Source organism: Rhamphochromis longiceps, linkage group LG12 (assembly GCF_057381845.1).
Source record: "Rhamphochromis longiceps isolate RC_006_pf linkage group LG12, R_longiceps_female_GT1.1, whole genome shotgun sequence".
Lineage (NCBI taxonomy): Eukaryota > Metazoa > Chordata > Actinopteri > Cichliformes > Cichlidae > Rhamphochromis > Rhamphochromis longiceps.
The window spans coordinates 10,391,195-10,409,470 of record NC_140568.1 but is presented as its reverse complement, the minus strand read 5'-3'; the positions used below and the strand labels follow the sequence as shown (position 1 = coordinate 10,409,470).

Here is an 18,276-nt window from a genome sequence, read left to right as displayed (position 1 = left end):
CTACATCCAGCCTCAGCCTCTGTTTAGACAAAGATTTACTCCCCACTGTCTGTTTGTTGCGAGAGCATGGCAGCTATCTGGGAAGAGGCCACAACTCTTAGACTGTAACCTCGGGCATGGGAGAGCCAGTGGTGGGAAATATAAAAATATATGCATGTGCAAAGCTGAGGGAAGGGCTAACAGCTGGTTCTTATATCAGGCGGAGGTAGTAATGATTATAGTCTGCGCTTACTTGTTTTTTTTGCTTTAACTTTAGGTGCCCAGAGATCAATTTACACCCATACTGAGTGACTGAAGGCTGTCTGGTAGATGGAGGGACAGTTCTACACACTTAACTAGTATCATATCCCGCACATGACATTAGGAGATGGCCATGATATTCACATGCCTGCAAACCTGGGTTGTAACAGCTTTCAAAAATAATTTAACATATACTGCCAAGTTGTCTTGAAGCCACTTGCAGTGAGTGTAGTGCTGCTTTTGTAATTACAATAATGAATCAGCAGCTGAAAGAGTCAAATACTCCTAGTTCCTCTATTCTGGCTTTGTAGTCATCCAGATGGTAAAAATACTTGAAATTAACCACAGTCCCTGATGACTAGGTCAAGAAACCAGGCTGCCTTGTGTTAGTCATGTACCTTTTTTTCCCCCCACCCGCCTTAGATGGATCCTTCATCCAACACTGTAGCTAACCAGTGATGTGCTAAGCAACAGCACAACATCTGGCAGGCCTTCCCATAGAATACAACAGGGAGTGAAGAATGAGGTCAGCCGATGACAAATTTAAGTATCACTAAGAATACAAACAGTTCCTCTTTTACAAGCGCATGTTTTTCTAAGCAACAAGTTTCTGGAAGATTTAATGCCAAAATTTCAGCTGGTCCTCTGCAGTTCTTTGTACTGACATTACTGTCCCAAGTCTATGACGCACAAATTTCAAATCATGTGACTATTTAGTTTGTAAAGCATTAAAAAGGAAAACATTTGCATTTTTTATCCTATGTAGATTATTTAGGGATTAAAAAAATGCTGCTAGGTGTGTGAAGACATTCAGTTTGGAGGTAGTCATAACACCAAAGTGCTGTGAAGATGCCAAAATGTTCCACTCCAGAATATAGGTCTCTGCAGTAACCTTGGGTGACATCATTTGTCCCACCATGAAAATCTTTTCAAAGAACTCTTAGGACCATAATGAGGTGGTTTATGGATGAAACCCTTTACGAGAAGCTTCACACAACCTTGAAGGTGGTGTCCATAAATGCTGTTGTGATGAGGCAGGGCTACTGTTGCTGAGCTAGCTGCTTTATTGGGGCTGCTACTGCAGGAAAAAACAGCAGGAACCAAACAAAGGAGCCTTAATTTAAAACAGGCAGTGTGAAAGAGCGAGTATATCCCAGACAAACACTTTTACTACGCCTGCAAAAATTCACATCTCACTTTTCTTATTTAGAGTTACAATGTGTCTATTGTCATACTGCTAATCCGGCAAATGCCAAAATTAAAGCGAGAAGTGTAAATGATACCGTTTACAGGTAAACCCTATAAACAAAGACCACAGACCAGTCCAAAGAGACCCAGTCACGGTCTGAAATGGAACCTGGCATCCAAGTTCTTCTTAGTTTCCTCCATTTACCTGATATACGACTCCCAGTACACCAGCAGGTAACCTAACCTTGTCCAAATATCACTTAAAAATCATAGTACTACTTCTCCAGTTGACTTTAGGCTCAATGCAATGTGAGGATTTATTAATTTATTTCTTTTAAAATGTCATGCCAAAAGATATCGGGTAGAAATCGGTTTATTTTTGCACTTAGTGACAAAAGACACTAAATCAACAGCAAGCTTTGAAATTTTTTAGCAATTTCTTGTTAAGAACAAATATGCCACTGCTGTAGATTTCTGTAGATCAGGTTGCATGTGCTGGTCTGGTGTGTACATTTAATATAGAGTTTAATATGATGAGCTTGTACAGCTGCACTGATCTCTACTGGACTTTCTAGTAAAGAAGTAAATACGTGTTTTTTTAATTTATTTCTTCCTACAAGAATTGGGATTTGTGCCACATTACTGAGCGGCTGCTCGCAGACACAAACCTGGAGCATTACACACCAGTGCAGTCATGAAACATGGAAATGGAAAACGAGATGAGACCAAAGTTGGAAATGGTTCAGTCTGACTCGCTCTTAGACTAGTTCTCATGTCTGGGGCTTATGGAGTTGAACTTTGGGTTTGGCTCCTACCTGGAGAATGTATTCCTGGCGTAATGCATGATACTGTCAAAGTCATAGACTTCTCCTAAAGAGTCCACCTCTCCTGGCTCCATCTTCAAAAAGTTATATTCCTGTCCTGTAAAAGAGAAAAATTCAGACCGAACCCTTACGTCAGGCGTAAATATAGACTCTCAGGATTAGGTTCATGAAAACACTTCTGCAAGTTTGTGGCGTTTTATTCTTAGCTCAGAGTGTGTGAATAAATGTGTGACTCTTAATATTTTATCTAACTCTCTGTCTCCGTCTTTCACTTACACACATTATTGCTGGGGGATCTCGGAGAAACCTGAGGTCTTACCTGGCTGAATGTTGTCCCTGATAATGCTGACGTGATCATCTCGGTCGGGTCGTGTGTGTTCGTGCCAGAACCCAATAACATGACCTAATTCGTGCACCACAATGCCAAACTTGTCACAGTTTTTCCCTATGGATATGGCCTGGGGGCCCCCTCCGCGGCGACCCACATAGGAGCAACACCTATGAATCAGCAGGCAGACACACATGGAAACACAGGCAGGCAGTGTGTAAGTCAAAACACAGAGACTAGACTTTATGCTTCACTTCATTTAAAAAAAAGAAAGAAAAAAAGTAGTGAGTGGAAAAAAACGAGGTTAGCAAAGAGAGAAAAAGGAATGCATCTCTGACTCTATCTCAACATGCTGCTTATGTATATAATAAAACTAGAAAAGAAATCACCTCAGAATCTCTGCTCTGTTTTATAGTCGACACATACAGGAGTGACATTCATTCAGCTGTCTGCTAGTGGAAACGCTGAGAGTAACTGAGGAAGCTGGCTGCAGCGCTCCATCTCGATGTGACATGAAAGGTTGAGTGTGGGAGCCTGCAGGATGGGCACACACATAATGGCCCTGTGGGCCAGACAGCCGCTCTCTAATTACAGCGAGCCAAGTCAGGCTCTCCTGAGACACGCCTTGAACTTTGCACAGGACAGATGGGGGCCTGCTGAATATGCAGCAGAGTCAAGCGTTCCCACTGCTAACCGCTGCTGCCTGTGCGGATAATGTCATCGTTGTTGCTCCAGAGGCCAGCAACTGGGCTAAAAATGGCTTTTAACAGTTGGCTAGAAAAAGTTTCATGAGTTGCATCCTTTTTCCTGTTGGTACTGAATGATATAAATCAGCAGGAGGGGTACATTTGAGTAATGACATGATGGTATCCGGCTTGTGGACTAAATCTGAGAGGTTGATGTGTTCCCTGGAAACCTCTTTAACAACTCTGACTTCCTTTTCTCAAAATCCTAAATGGATTTCCATTCTTCAACACCAAATGTTTTAATGAAAAACTGTTTCACGACGGCTTACAAAGAAAGAGCCCTGCACATCCAAACAGGTTGTCAATAGTCGCTTAGCAACGAGAGCCACCACCAGCACTTCCCCTGCGTATCTGTTTAAAGAGAAATGCTGAGTGGACACCGAGCCCGACTTTCAGCAGAGTGCAGCAAACAGGCAAAGGAAGTCTCTCCCTCGTGCCCTGTCCTGCACACCGGGTATGATTTAAGCACTCAGTGACTGATGCAGTGTGATGATCAGGCACAGGAAATTCCTGCCCACCGAATGGTTTGCGCTTTAAGGGCTGGCAGGGGGGCAGAAAAACAAAACAAAACACCCAAACCCAAAACAATTCCTACTGACTGCAGAGAGACTGCAAGGAGAGGATGAACAATGGAGAAACTCTGCTGAGCAAGAAGCAAGGAAAAGCATTAGGGCGCTAAATAATTAGCTACAGACACTGAACAGAAACAGGCCATTGTTCAGCTCCTACTGTACACGTGGGAGCTTAAAACCCCACTGACTCACCCACATGGTCGGTAGGTGAAAACAATATAGCTTTCCTCAGTCGTCTTCTCAATAAAGGTCACACAGGTGTGCTTCTCCCAGTGCCGCATGGCTTGGCGGAATATAGCCCGCTGGCTGCCTGAAAGGGAAGTCGGAGAGGGTGAGAAAACGCACTCCAACAGCATTTCATGGAAGAATGGAGATGAATAGAAACACAGTGAACAGACGAGGCTTAAAAGTAAAGTCATACCAAGTTCAAAATGTGCCTTTCTCATCGTTAACCACCATCACACACACGCAATTTAAAGAGTCCCAAAATGTTATATTTATCATGTCAAGAATTCAATATTTGGTTTGCTTTTTAATAAATTGCACAACTACAAGCATACAATTTTTTAGGCGATGTAACAAGATCGCACAAGACCTCAGAAGTAAATACGGTTATTTCTAGAAGCAAAACACTATGAAGGGTACCACGTACTTTACTTTGCAGACATCTAGTATTGTTTTACAGATTATAGTTTACCGTGATTTGTGACTTTAAATGGGAATGAATGATGCTAATTATGTTTACCACATCTGGTCACACGTGAGCACATTACATGTTACTTACCACTAAAGTTTCCACTGATGACATAAGGGATGACGCCGTCGGGCCAAATGCGCTCCGGTCTGGATGTGGCAGCTCTTTTCCTGCGCCGTGCACCTTGCCTGCTTTGACTGTTTGAGCCTGAGGATTTGAACCAACCACGAGACAAAATAAAGATCACTCAGAGCATTCCTGGGTGAAAAAACCCCCAGCCGTTCCTCCAACATTGGCACAAAGAGATAACAAGCTATGCTTCTACTTAATAGATTCCATTTTTTTATTTGCAAAAACCAAAGGGCTTTCTTCAAGGCTTGAAGCCGGTTATATTAATGTTGGCTGGTTATTAAAAAACTAATTTAAGTAATTACATTAATTCCATCAAAGAGACAGTTCAAATAACACTGTACTTCTCGTTGTGCGCTGAATGGATTTTTATTAAAGCCGAGTCTTTTCTTCTTTCAAATTAATTTTAATGTCACTCATCCTCACATAAATGCCACCATACAGACTAAGCCCCCACCTAAACCTGGTTATTATTATTATTATTATTATTAAAGAAACATCCTTATGCGAACCTCAACTTTGATAAACTTGCAGAACAAGCATGAGCTCAAAGTGCATGTGATGAATAAGCCACAAGTGGATGTAGGCTTAGTCAGTCGATCTATTAAATGATGCATATTTGCAGAAATACAGATGGAAGTGATTTATCTGATGAAGCAGTTACTGCTGTGGTTTTAATTGGGATCTTGCATTCTACGTTAGGACACCAATTTAACTTGTAGAAACAACAAACAAAAGGTGCCAATGATTTATACGTAATTGAGCAAAAAAACAATTAAATTCCTGCGGCAAACACCATCAGGGGGTTTTTCTTGTATTTGTAACATCATCCAGAATTATTATTAATAATTCTGGATGATGTGACTCTCGATAATGTGGTGTGTTGCAACTTCACACAAAATCCCCTATAAAAAAAAAGAAAAAAAAAAAAAAAAAAAGGAGAAGTGACTCCAAACATGAGGAAATCTGTAGGAGTGAAAACTTCAGCAGTCTGATGACCTTAAACTTCTGAGAAAGCCCATTAAACATATGCACCAAGTGAATTTAGTGCGTGCGCTGGGATGAAGTCATTTTTCTTACACAATCATATGTTTGTAAAGCTTAACAAAGAACTGTTGTACTGTCACATTATTCTTTTATTTGGCCAAATCATTTAATGTATTACAGAGAGCTGGGACAACGTCTACAGTTCCCAGATAAAGGCTCCAAAGCTGATTTCACTTAGTTTTTCCATTTTGCAGCAAAGGTGTGTAAAATAAATGTGTCATCACTGTGAGTTCTATTAACAAAAACCAGCAGAATCCATTTGATATAAGGGTGCTTGTCTAAACCTTCCAAGGTGTACAATTATTACAAACTTTATTGGGAAACGTCACCTGGGTGACCCCGATGAAGGCCTGAAGCTGCAAAAACAAGCGCTGGTTGTTGTTTCATAGCTATACTTGAAACGGTGCGGCTCGGCTCATCTTCTCTTAGTATATTTGATTAACACGCATGCCGTAGATTGCAGCACGCTTTTTAAATTTGCTGGAACAATGTGTTCTGTTGAATTTCAGTCCGCAGGACTAAATCTTAGCAGCCTGGCGAGATCAATTAGCACGTACACTTGTGCATGTGTTGTGGAAAAGGCTGATAACAGCCAAATCTGCTCAGCTAACTGATAAGAAGTCCTGGGGAGGCAAAAACTTGTGCGTGATGTGTTAATTAAAATAAAACGATTAAATCTTCCATGTTCGTCCGTATTTAGACGGGGAATGTTCTGGGTGGTGTTTTTTTTAGGTCAAGGCTTTAATCTGAAGATAAAGTACCCAAGACTTTTAACTTGACCTCTAAAGTGACATGATAATTGAGAAAAATGACATATCAAAGTTATCTTCACTGCCAATTAGGATCCACACCTGTGCAGGGTGAGCAGGTATTGATATGCGTGCAGCCCGAGGCGCCAAGCGTTTCTATGAATGAATGTTGATCAGGGTGGAAAACAGCCACCTTGTGCAATGCACAGTTATACCGGCTGTGTTTTCCTATTTTGAGCTATACCTTTCCACTGCTTAACACTCGAATTTGCTGTAACTAAACTGCTCAAGCACACAGATAATTATTCAAAAGGTGAGGATGAACTTGCAACCTGCTTCTGATTCACGAGTCTCATCTTAATTCCCCACCTTGGGTCAAAATTTATACTAAAACTACTAAATACTAAAAATCAAACCAACACGGTGAATACTTTAAGCTGCTGGAAATGTATTCATAAACCCCCCCCCCCGCAAAAAAAAGTTTGCTTTTCTTGGCGCGCTTATTAACTCGAACAAACAGCACTGCTCAAGCACAGACAGATGTGGATATTCTTGTTGGTTCATGTTCGCTCAGAATTTACAGGATTGCGAAGTCCACTGGTCCCGGCTGACTCACAGCGGTTGATTAAATAGCACTTTTCACTGGAGAACATAAAACTGACAAAGCCCAGCAATCATTCTTAAACATGATGCTACAGGTGTAGCAACGTAATGATATCATCACAGTTGTAGGCATAAACATTTTGAAGAGGGCTCATTAAAAACACAAAGCTGCCTTCCGGCAGGTGCTGCTGGAGCCGACTCTCAGTTCGAGAGGTTGGAGCGGTTTTACGGCTGTAGTGTTGGGAGCACAACGTCTTTGTCTGCAATAATCACCCAACAATGTGGGAACCTTGTTCATTTCAGCTCTTTTGTTGCAAATTTAGACTAACAATATAATCTGCTTTGCCTTGGTGCTACAATAACTACATTTTACATCATACTGTAACCTCAGAGGTCTTTCTGTCTGTTGTTGTTACCTGTATTTGTGCGATTAACAACCTGGACGGTTCTCGCTGCCAGATCTATTATTCTGTCCACTTTAAAGAATCGCAGGTCTTCCTCATCCAGAGCAATGTCTCCCAGAAAGGCAGCTGAAAGAGACACACAGAGACAGCACATGTCAGACTATGTGTAAGGCGATCGCACAATATGAAGCATCCGTTTGCACAGTCCTGTAGCCTCAAGCTTTTCCTGCTGCTCAGACTGGGAAGTCCAGCCACACACACACACACACACACACACACACACACACACACACACACACACACACACACACACACACACACACACACACACACACACACACTTCACTCCTTTCTGGACTCTGGCTCTGTTTACTCTCTTTATTGTGGAACCCAAGTAAAGTTGTGAAACAGAAGTGTGTCAGTTCAGATAACAGGAAGGCTGCCTTGTATTAACCCAGTTACAGGACAGAAAACAAAAACAACACACTGACTTGTGTAATGCATAGAGCATGAACTTGATAACCTACTGACATGATTTATGAAAACGAATCGAGTCCGGAAGGTAACATAACGTACTGTGCCGTGGCACACTTGGATAGTTAATGGAAGCTATCAAATATGCTACAATGAGACACCGACACTGCCTTGACCGAGTAATATGGGGCACCTTGAACACGTAATAGCTCTTTAATGGGGCCAAGGAGAGAGAGAAATAACTAAACAGTCCCACTTAATGAAGAATGTCCTTTATTAGATTTTTTTTTTTTTTAAACTAAAAATCTCCCGTTGCTAGAAGTCCACTCTGCAGAAACTGGGTGCTTGGTTTTACGGGCTTTTAACACCAGCACGTTTCCGGAATTTATAGCCAGGCCTGCATGCAGGACTTGGGAGGGGATGGGGAGTGGAGTGGGGCCATTTCTAGAGAAGGCAAAGAGGCTGCACTGTAATCCATCGCTAACCAGGACATGACAACTTGAGAAGGAAGAGAGGAAGGCGGCACAAGAACAGGGAAGGCAGCTGTGGAGCAGAAAGAAAATGACAGCCTTCTGCATGCTTGTTTGGTGGGTTAGTGTGATGGAGGTAGAGACCAAACCCTCAGGGGGCAAGAAGCCCAGAGGACCTTTAAAATGCAGAGTACATGGGAGTGATTTATAGCGGGCGTGTTTGTCAGAAGTTTTAGTCTGTGATCTTAAATCTGACACCCCAATGCAAGGTGTCCTTACCGCAGAACACACAAGAAATTAATTTTGTTTCATTCTGAGCTCAGGATATTTTTGGTTTCTTTAAATGCAACACGTACATTTGGCCAGATATGACAGTTTTTCCCAGTATGTGTATAAAAGTTTTACTGAGGTCTGAGACAAGAGAGAAAGGGATGGAAAGCACAATAGAGACACAAAAGAAAACCCCTACTTGGCTCTGGCATTCAAAGGAGTATTATTGAAACAATCTGGAGCTGGCTCTGGTAGATGCAGGCTGTTTTGTTTTTTGTTTTTTTCTTTCTTACCCTGAAGGTCCTACAAGGATGCACAGCTGAATGACTTAATTAGAGGCTAATGGCACAATAGGAAAAGGCGTTTGTGACAGCTGGCATGGCAGGACACGCAAAAAAAAAAATTCCAGAGGTCCTCTAATTTCTGCAAGTCAAAAAAAAAAAAAAAAAAAACCACAACAAAAAAAAGAAACTGTCCAAATCTGAGACAAAACAGACCTCTCACAATCAGCACTCACGCTGACAGCCACTGCCAAAAACACTACTGTTAAGGGACAGCAACCAGATGTTGAGCAGTGGAACAAAAGGACTTTTTTTCCCACTTTTATCTTCGGATTATTCGATTCCCTGAACTAACCGAGTGCTGAAAAGAACAGACAATACTTAAACAACAAAATTCCAAGTTACATAAGACAACACAGACAATGTATAAAACACTACTGAAGCAGAAAAACTGGACAACACGTCCTTTCACGTGTAACGTTTCGGTATCTAACGTGAAAAGCAGCGATTTAAAAAAACAAACAAAAAATTAAAACGGGGTGCGGGCTTTCTCCCACCCCCTGCGCTCTCCGAGTCCCAATCATCCACAACTGTTCTGGAGACAGGCCGGTTAATCCGCAGTGTCATTGTTCTCAGACAACAGTGGAGAATGAAGTGAGCAAATGCACAGCCCGGTGGCATTATGAACTCATTTCCCCCAGGCGCAGCAGTCGTCCTGGAGACGCTGTTGCAGGTTTATGGAAAGACTCTCAGGGATTGTGAATTAATCCCCTTGTCTCCTGGCTTTAATTATCCACAGACACAGGGTTTTAGGATTCTTTTGTGTACAACTCTGGGCTGGGAATGAGGACAGGCTATGGAGAAAGGTGATAAACTTGCATGGAAACAGAGCGCTGACATGATGCAAAGTACAAACACAGTGAGATGGCAGGTTACAGCCAAATGAGTGCGGCAGATGGCAAGTGATCACCATGGAGTACAGTGCTGCATCTCTTTCCAAACATTTTTCATTACCTAATTGACAACAGCTGCAACTAGAATAATAATATTAATATCCATGCAGAATAGCTGGGTGAAGGCAGTGTGCTTTCTCTTCTCTTTTTGTGCAATAATCCATGCACCTTTTGCATAAGAATGCAACTTAAACACACATAAATACAGGACCGATCTTTAAATCAATGGACTGAAAAAAATAAATTGACATCTGATTAAGTCCAACCTCCCCCATCACTGTTTTTTTTTTTTTTTTAAGTTAATCTAAACCATCCTAATCCTTCTCATCTTGGACTGCCCATCAATCAGCATATCCAGTCAGATTACACATGAGACCTCAATCAAATTAATCCCATTGATTCGTGTAATGCCCTAGCCTCGACCTCTATGGTGTCAAATACTCCTGGACTATTCCCATAAATCTCCTTCCGTGAATACCAGACCACGACATCTGCCACTGAAACCTGCACAAACATCAATACTAAGCCTAAACAGACACTGAAATCAGCCTATATTTAGAAGGCCAGTTCCACTCGGGAGAACACGGTTTACAGCATCCCCCCAGTATGTGACCCAGTGATTACAGATGGGAAAAAACTTGGCTAATATGCAAGCACGGAATGCATCACAATACCCGGCACCGCCTTTCACCACTGTGTTTGCTGACAAATGCTGCAATTTGAATTCCAATAGAGGTCAGTGGTATATTGAGGTAAGGCAATTACCATCTGATGAGTGTATCACTAAGTTTTCCCAGGTAGAAGCCCCCCAACCCTCTCAAGAGGAGCTTTTGTTTCTTTAGCAGCTGTTTGAAACTGAAATACACACAAAAAAATAGTCAGGTAAAAAAAGTCTGTGCAACAAGAATAAGGAAACAAACTAAGGAATGAAGAGTGTGATGCCAGTTAGCTGTCCTTTGTGAAAACACCAGCTGTTATTTATGCTTACCTTGACATTTTCTAACACTGCAATTTGAGCACAGGGCAGGAGAAAGAAAGAAACTGCATATTTGCACTGCGCTCGCTTAAAACAAAAAAATGTAACAAATGTGTAATTAGAAGAAAGCTTCTGACAAAAGTAACAAACTACTGCTCGAGATTCAGGCAATTATTTTCCAATAAAAGCCTGACGTCTCGTCGCCCACAGCTGCAATCAAGCCCGAGCTGCTGTCATCGCCCTGCAGCGTCTATCGTATTGACAGAGGGGCTTCAGTTGCAAAGGGCACACAGCGAGAGACTGCCGCCCCTTTAACATTTCACACTCCATCAAGCCCATTAGCAGATTGGATTTCCCAGCTCATCCTCGCCACTGATTACTGATATACCCCGCTACCAGTCAAACTACCTCTAATGATTCACCAGCTCTCCAACCATTTCTCTCCCCCCCAATGCCAGCACTACACACTACTTGAGCTCCTTACACAGATGAATAATTCAGTGCCAGACCGTAAGGATTCTCACCTTTGACAAAACGTATTTTCACCATCCAGGCTTAATATTTCAGTTTAGACCACTCTTTGCATAACACATCGTTTCGTGTGAGTTTTTCTCAGAACAGATGTGCAAACAAAAGTTTAAATGAGCTTGTGGGTGAACTTAATCTGGGAGTAATCCTTAACTCATAGCTTTCCAATAAACAATAACCATCTGCAGTTAAAGAAAACACCTTTAGTATTCATTACAGGTGGGGGAAAGAGAGAAAACAAAAACAATAACAATTCAACACAGCACAGATGAATCGTTCCGGGAAAACTAAACAATGAAGGAAAAACTGTTAGGTTGCTCATCATTCCAGACCAATTAGGCATCATTTGAGCCACTTGAGTGAGCATTGGCAAAGCATTCAGGCTCTGCACTCACCCTTGGCTTTTCTGTAATGCAAGATTAGTTATTACTTAGCTCTGACGACAAACATATTGTTCAAACTAAAGCCCTGAGATCACGCCTATAGATTGGCTCCCTAATCACTTGAACCCTGCGGAGAGAGAAGTGGCAGGGGCTCTTTAATGTAAAAACAAACACTCAGTGTGGGCTCGGCTATACGGCCTGCATTCCATGATAAAAGAAAAGCATCTGCTTAAGTGTTGCTTGAGGGCCTCATCTTGAAGTTCAACAAGGCAGCCCCATCACCCCAAAGCAGGAGCCGGAGATAGAGCTGGATAATGAGCGGCATCTGTTTTGAACTGCTGTTTTCCAGCCACTTGGATTTTTTAAAAGACACAATGTCCTTACACATGGGATGCCAGCATGTAGCTGATTTTACATCTACAGGATTGTTAATCTTTACAAAAATGCAAAAGCATCACAAACATACAGCTTAAGTCATTTCAAATGAATCACAGTCGGATACCAAAAGGTGAGGGGTGACACAACTCTCTGTTGATAGCGACAAATGCTTCATGAGCAGAAAGCAGACCGGGGTGAACGTACCAGGCCCCTTCATGAATGGGTCGCACTAACCTCACCTGGGATAGTGTGGCACGGTAAGACCGGCCTGCCCTAAATCTTGTTGCCGTGCTTTCTCTTGGCAAATGGTGAATGACCCCGTCTGTCTTGTTTTGGCCAGTCTGAGTGAAATGGAAGAAAACTACTTGCATAGGTGAGTGGATGAGAAGAGGTGCAGAGGTTGACCTGTCTGCAGATGAGGCCACAGCAGCAAAGAAGCCTTCTGAGGTAACCTATTTTCAGATCTTTGGGGAAATTATCCATAATAACTGGTGGTCTGAGAGGGAAACTGGACTCCTGCACTTCCTTCAAGTTGTAAAAAAACCCAGCTGGGGCAGCAGACTTTTGCCAATCACAGGTCGTTTAACACCTAAAGTCCAATTAATGTCCAAAGCAAAGGAGTCGAACAATCGAATCTCGTTAGAAAAAATAAATGTCTGCAGTGCACGTGTGAAAGCGGCTTTCATTTTAGACCCGTGCCATATGACGCGTGAGCATGTGCCAACGCTCTGAGCATAGCGGAGAGAGCTGCAGGAGAACTGTTGTCTGTTTTCAAAATTGCATTGTACATTTCTCCCTGCTGCAGTTTTAATGTGCACGACGGTCAGCCCACTCAGACTACGCTGTCACAGAGTATTTAATAGATTAAGATGTCTGCTTCATGAATGAATGCATGCATTCAGACAGTGACTACTTTTCCGATTATCATTTAAGCAGAGAAGACAACAAAAGCATGACTGATTCTCATCCATTTTTCATTTTGAAAACGAGTGGCGCTAATCTCAGTGGGTTGTTAGAGTCTTAAATGTTTTCCTGGGATGCTGCCAAGTTAGGAGTTCTGCAAACTAAGGAATTTTCCACTGGTTAACTCCTAAATAGAAGGCCTGATTTCAGTGTTATTGCACTGCTAGATTAAATCGGTATACTTTTTTTTTTTTGCCTGGACTAAAGATGAATCATTTAAACCTTTGTTAGTGTAAAACTTAAAAAATAAAATAAAATGTTGACTTATTCAGGGAAGATAGTTAAATAGTCTCAGCTAACTAGCACTGCAAATAAGCAGAGCACAACAGCTAGAGAGTCCTCCTGCAATGATACACTGGTGCCAAATAACTTTTTAATTAAAACCCATTAAATTCATTTCCCAGACTTGACCAGGCTAACCACAGTCACTACTTTATGACTTCTCATGGTGGTACTTGCGTGTAAAGTGGGAGGGCCAAGTGAAAGGAAGAAAACTTGCTTTAAAGAGGAAACTCCCGGGGGGGGCAAAAATGGCAGGCAGCATGGGAAAGCAGAGATAATTGAATTGACTAATTATAAAATTGAATGATAACGCCCAGACACCACAGTGCAGTGAGCAGGTAAATCCCTGCCTCTGGCTTTTGAGCGCATTTCCTCTTCTTTGATGTTGTGAGCCATCGTAGAAGAACGCATCAAGCAGCTGTAGCGCGACACTATCATCAGGAGTCAAAGTACTGAGATGGCATCATATTGAGATGTGATTTCCAACCCCCGCTTACAAAAATCTGAATGGGAGTCATTCAATTTCATGTATCCGGCAGTAATTTGTGAAAATCCTTTCACTGTGTGGAAGCAAGGACAGCCCTACAGAGGACGAGCACACACACTCCTCACAGTAAGCGTTTTCCTGGGTGGAAGCAGCATAACATGAAAATGCTGACCTCCAGCCACAGAAAGAGATCAGATTGACTCATAGTGATGGGCTCAGGAAAAATAAGAGAAAAATCAATAATCCACAAAATCATTGCTGGTGCCTAAAGACAAGTCTGGTTTTATTTGTTTGGGGTTTTTTGCTAGAATGAATGTCTCCGTCTCTGATGTATTAAACTGAGTGAGGAGGAGTGAGGAGGAGATCTTGGACATTTTGCTGCTTAGTAGGAAGAAGAAAAGCAGGTGGGTGTTGAAAGAGCTGGAGACTGGGAGGGTTCGAAAGAGTGGGAGTTCATGCTTGTGACCATCTCCAAAGTGGATGTCTTCAGAGAGGACCGTAAACAAAACCGTGCTCACGACACCTTGGACAAACCACAGAACAAATAACGATAACATCCTGACCCAGATAAACATCAGTCAGGACTGAGGATTATTAAGCAATGAGACCTTTCTTTTCTGTATCAATATTTAACTAAAAAACAAAACAAAAAACTGCTTCTTCCTAGAACTGACATTGTCATTGTTTTGTCAGTTTACCGCTCAGCAACAAGAATCAACATTTACCAGTTAATCCATACTAGAGGTCCGGTACGAGCACTTGAATGACTCAGATAAGAGGACAGCGAAAACAGGAAGGAACATCTTCATCATTTGGACTTCACTCGCCTGTTTTTGTCATGTTTATGTACAACAACAACAACACTCTCAAAGCGCAGTCTTTAGATTATCCTTACTCCTCTTCTTTGGGTAGTTGGGTAACTAAAAGTAGGAGGACTGGACTCTGCTGTATAACTGTCTGACACATCAGAGACAGTCAAATGCTAAAAATCAGTAAGCACTTCCAGGACTTTAGAGGTCATTGTGACTGAAGCCAACTCTCTGTATCTGTAACCTGAATACTTTTACCAGATGGAAAAGGCAATCTGTTCAAACTTCCCCAAAGGGATTTGGCAAGACAGTGAGCTCACAGTACAAAGAAAGAAAGAAAAAAAGAAAAGACTACAATGACACCTCGGATAATCTTTGGCAAATATAGAGGGAAATTATGCAGGTCTCACCACAGGCAGAAGAAGCACATATATAAAGGATGAACCAGAAGTATGTACACCGCTGTGGAACATGACCAGTAAAGTATTTGCTTCATGATAAATTAAGAAATAGATAAATACTTAAATGTACTATTTTAAAAACAGGTCTCATTCTGCCTTTCTTTAGATATATTTCCAGCTCCGCTTTGATTGAGGTGTTTTTGTTGCTTCTCTTTAAAATTCCCCCGAAAAGGTGCTGCACTGGATTCAAGTCAAGTGACATACTTGGACAGGCCATCGTTTTTACTGTTTTTTCCCCCTTTCTTCTTTTTCTTCTCTAGAGACTTTAATTTTGGCAGAGGGTTTTGGATCATCATTTACTGGAATATTGGTCCGTTCCCAGGCTTCTGGAGAATGGGAGCATCCTCACGAGGCGGCTTTTTAGTCATTTTAGTGCCACCTTCCCCACTGTACGGCAGTCCATATTGGATGTACCCACTCTGAGCTGGACTAACAGATCTTGGTCTGACCAAAGAATAGGGTCCTAACATTAATCAGGCTTCTCTTTATCTCCTTAGCTAAGCTTAATCTTGTGATTTTTATCGTTGTTGTTGTTGTCAGAGAGCAATTGAGAGTTAGAAATTACCATTGTGGAATACCCTTAGAGAGCTGTCACACAAACTGATCTCCGTGCCAACTCTGATGCACCCGTCCTTTTGTTTTTTCAGAGCCAAACTGTGCAAGCAGAGCACTGTGTGTTTACATGTGTGTGTGTGTGTGTGTGTGTGTGTGTGTGTGTGTGTGTGTGTGTGTGTGTGTGTGTCCGTGGGGTCATTTCAGGAGGACAGCCACTGCACCTCTGATTAGTGGCACCACGGCTAGTACCTCCTGATTTCTGCTGCGCCTGCGTTTCACTTGGTAACTGATCTTCCTGTAGGCTTTTCCATCTGTGCCAAGTCTCACAGTCACATTGTTCAAATTCACTGAGGACATGGGTCCAAAACAGGCACTTTTTCACAGCAGCCATTTTGACACGTAACCCAAAGTAAACACAGGTCTAATTGATAAAAAAAAAAAAAAGTAAGTAATAATTAAGCTCAAATTTAGTGTGTCACAGCGATCCCAGTTCGCCCGTGTGAGCCAAAGCCAGGGGTTTTTTGCCCCATCTGAATGGAACTGGTCTACATGGGCTTATATTAATTACACCTATGTTAACCCTGCAAGGACATGTCAAAATGGCTGCTGTGGAAAGTTATGCCACTCAGGTCATTTCATGAAATATTTGCAAGGAAATAAGGCCAACTTGAAATCACAGTCGTCCTGAATTTGCTCCAGCAATCCAAAGCTTTTTTAACTTTTGTGTCAGTGTTCCCAGATCTGAGATAGTCTGTTGAATTATTCAGCTTCCCCTTTGGAGCCTGTGTCTTCTTTACAGTTTAAATACTCACACTTAATGCAGTTACTGTACAGTACTGTAAATTTATGATTTGGGTTTTTTTTTTTAGCTCTTACTGTGGAGGAGTGGAGGCTTACTTCTTCCCTGTACTGCAACAAATAAAGACAACCGCCAGCAGAAAAATATGTGCATAAATATCTAAACTCGACTGTACTCTACTTTCTCCCCTCCTCCACTTTGTTTTAAGTGGCCGTGCAAACAACCGGTAGGGAAAGAAAAAAAAAAAAAACCGAGAGGAGATCTGTGCACTGACAAAAGCGGCCAGCAAAGGGAGAAGAAGTCTGCAAATCAAAGTGTAAAAATCCTTTGTTTCCCCAACAGCGCAGACTTTTATTTTATTTTTAAGTATATAACAGAGGAGACAGCCTGCAGGAGGGATTTGATCACATTTTTAAGCACGAGTGCAAACAGCAGGCTCCAACTTTTTCAACCGAAAACTAAACCCCCCCAGAAAACTTTTCATGTGTCGCGAAATGCACACAGAAAGCCTTCAATCGATGCGTTTTCATCCCTACGATCCGTGGAGCCGCTCTTTGAGCTGGGTTATACTGTGTACGCCTCGGATGGCTCAAACTGCAGAAACTATGTCACTTACTACAAAACAATTGCACACAATGTTCCCTCAAGCCTTTTAAAAACTACATCCACTACTGTCATCTCTCCAAAAGCGTTGCTCTGGCCGCTCTGTGCGAGCTCCACGTTGAGTCGTGGCATTTTTTTTTTTACCTCCACATAAATATGTTTTTTTTTTAAAAAAAGAAAATCATACACAGTACAAGAAAAAGAAAAAACGATGACAAATCAAATCTCACCAGCTTTGCAGGGATCCTTGTAGTCGATCGTCTCTGATGTGGCAGTGGGCTCCACATAGTAGCCTGGATCAATCGCGTCCAAATCGATCGCCAATATCACGCCAAGACATGATAGAAGAACCAAACACCTCGCCGAGAGATCCATGTTTGTGGAGGGGAAACGGCGAAAGGCGAGGGATAAAGGTAGAGGAGAAGAGAGGGACAGAGGGAAAGAGAGACAGAAGTGGGAAAGAGAAATAGAGTGAGAGAAAATGGGAGGTTTTTCTCTTTTCTTTTCTTTTTTCTTTTTTGGTCGGGGGGGACGAGATCCCTCTGGAGGGCGGGTTTTAAATCCAGCCTCTCTCCGGTGTTTTCTTGGCTCTGGGGGCAGTGATTTCTCTCATCCAGCCGGAGCTTAGGGATAGTGCGGAGGACTGCCCGAGAAACTTTGATGATATGGCAGCCCAGCAGGGGCGGAGAAAATCCCCAAGTACCACAGATGCACGTGTGAATTTTTATTGTTACCTTGTCTGCGCGTGAACAGCGTGTGAGTGACGAGAAACCGGCCGACCGGGAATGTCTCTTTGTGGATAATTATTATAGTGACGGTAGTTTCCCCTCTGCTCTGCTATACACACGGTCAGAGACCCGAATGATCTCCCCGGAACCACCGCTTTGTAAACACCCCCCGGTTTATAAAAGTTCAGCCGCACTCTGCGCGTAAATTCGTGATTTTTTCTTTGTTTTTACACTCCACGTTGTTTCCCCCTCTCCCTTTACTTCCACGAGCGCAATTATTCACACGCGCACACTACCGAACGGCCGCCCACTCGCATTATGACATGCACGCGCAAACAAACAAACAGACCCT

General features: G+C 42.3%; 1 protein-coding gene across 2 annotated transcripts in view; it reads right to left on the bottom strand.

Annotated features, from left to right (window-relative positions):
- LOC146656933 (bone morphogenetic protein 1-like) overlaps positions 1–17,838 on the bottom strand; it is a 29,918-nt gene extending 12,080 nt beyond the window's left edge. The window contains exons 1-6 of one of the 2 annotated variants that reach the window (XM_085424718.1): positions 17,427–17,838; positions 7,537–7,650; positions 4,683–4,799; positions 4,091–4,208; positions 2,572–2,750; positions 2,244–2,349 (exon numbers count right to left, since the gene is read on the bottom strand). In XM_085424718.1, coding sequence (XP_085280844.1) covers positions 2,244–2,349; positions 2,572–2,750; positions 4,091–4,208; positions 4,683–4,799; positions 7,537–7,650; positions 17,427–17,571 — 779 coding nt within the window. In that variant the 5' untranslated portion in view covers positions 17,572–17,838. The remainder of the gene's footprint in view (positions 1–2,243; positions 2,350–2,571; positions 2,751–4,090; positions 4,209–4,682; positions 4,800–7,536; positions 7,651–17,426) is intronic. The other variant, XM_085424719.1, reaches the window with a different exon arrangement.
- Between the last annotated feature and the right edge of the window lie 438 nt (positions 17,839–18,276).